At 47.0% G+C, this 1,032-nt stretch overlaps 1 protein-coding gene across 1 annotated transcript; it reads right to left on the reverse strand.

Annotated features, from left to right (window-relative positions):
* Positions 1-416: 416 nt before the first annotated feature.
* Positions 417-995, reverse strand: Pmar_PMAR028106 (equilibrative nucleoside transporter, putative; the record flags this gene model as incomplete). Its single annotated transcript, XM_002783658.1, has 1 exon — positions 417-995. One exon carries the CDS (start codon positions 993-995, stop codon positions 417-419), a length of 579 nt encoding a protein of 192 aa, XP_002783704.1.
* Between the last annotated feature and the right edge of the window lie 37 nt (positions 996-1,032).

The raw sequence follows: 1,032 nt of genomic DNA on the forward strand, positions 1-1,032 counted from the left end.
AGTGGGGGAGGGAGAGTGCGGGAGTGGGCATACCAATCGAATGGACCTTCAAATGAGCGATGTCGTTGATGCAAACGCAACCAACGATCCGCCCACCAGGTTTCCCTCCGAATGGCAACGCAAGCCCTCCCAGTTGCGAAGAAACGTTCAGTACAAATAGTGCAGCAAAACAAGCATAGTAGTACCCGAGGAATTTAACGTGGGACATGAGTCGGGGCTCCTTCGATCTATTTCCAACCATATCTCCTCACTAATTGATCCTCCGACACCCATGGAGGGACGCAAGTCTTGTTATCAGCTTCCGTGAGTGATAACAATGAAAACCATCGGATTGAAAGACTGGATGAGGAGACGATGGATGGAGAACATAACATACAACGATTATGAAGGGTTAAGAAGGTTCAACCTTCCGAGCCTTACATAAAGGCAGTTTGTTGGATAATGGTAGCGATCACTGAACCGCTGAGGATACCACAGATAAGCCCAAAGGCCATCACATAACCAGCAATCTCCAACTCCTCTTGCTCATCTTGATCCACTTGAGTCGGTCCATGTATCATACACCAAGAAGCAACAACACCATTAGAACCAGCAAAGAACGCCATAACAACAAAGCGAAACCAGTCTTGATTCAATGGGTTAGTGTTAACCTCGGCACATAGGAAAAACAAGGCGATGAAAATCAAACGCCCGAAGGACGCAAAACGTGTGCCTCTTTTGCTCAAACGGAGATGATAACTAGGCGAAGAACGACCGATAGTGTCGAAGACCTGGTAACAGTACGTCATGAGCTGACCGAACAAACCGACAGATAAATTGGAGGGCTTCATCTCGAATACGAGCCAGGGGAAAACAGTGAATGTAATGGTGAAACTGAGCCAAACATTGAAGGCTTGAGGGACCGTATCCCAAACGACTTGACCAAGAGGGCGCTTCATCTCTCTTTTGAGTACGAACTTTTGACGACCTTCTTTCAGTTCGAGGACAACACGCATAAGAGGATGCTTTTGCATAGCATACTTGTACATAGGG

Source organism: Perkinsus marinus (assembly GCF_000006405.1).
Source record: "Perkinsus marinus ATCC 50983 genomic scaffold scf_1104296936806, whole genome shotgun sequence".
NCBI classification, from domain to species: Eukaryota; Perkinsozoa; order Perkinsida; family Perkinsidae; genus Perkinsus; species Perkinsus marinus.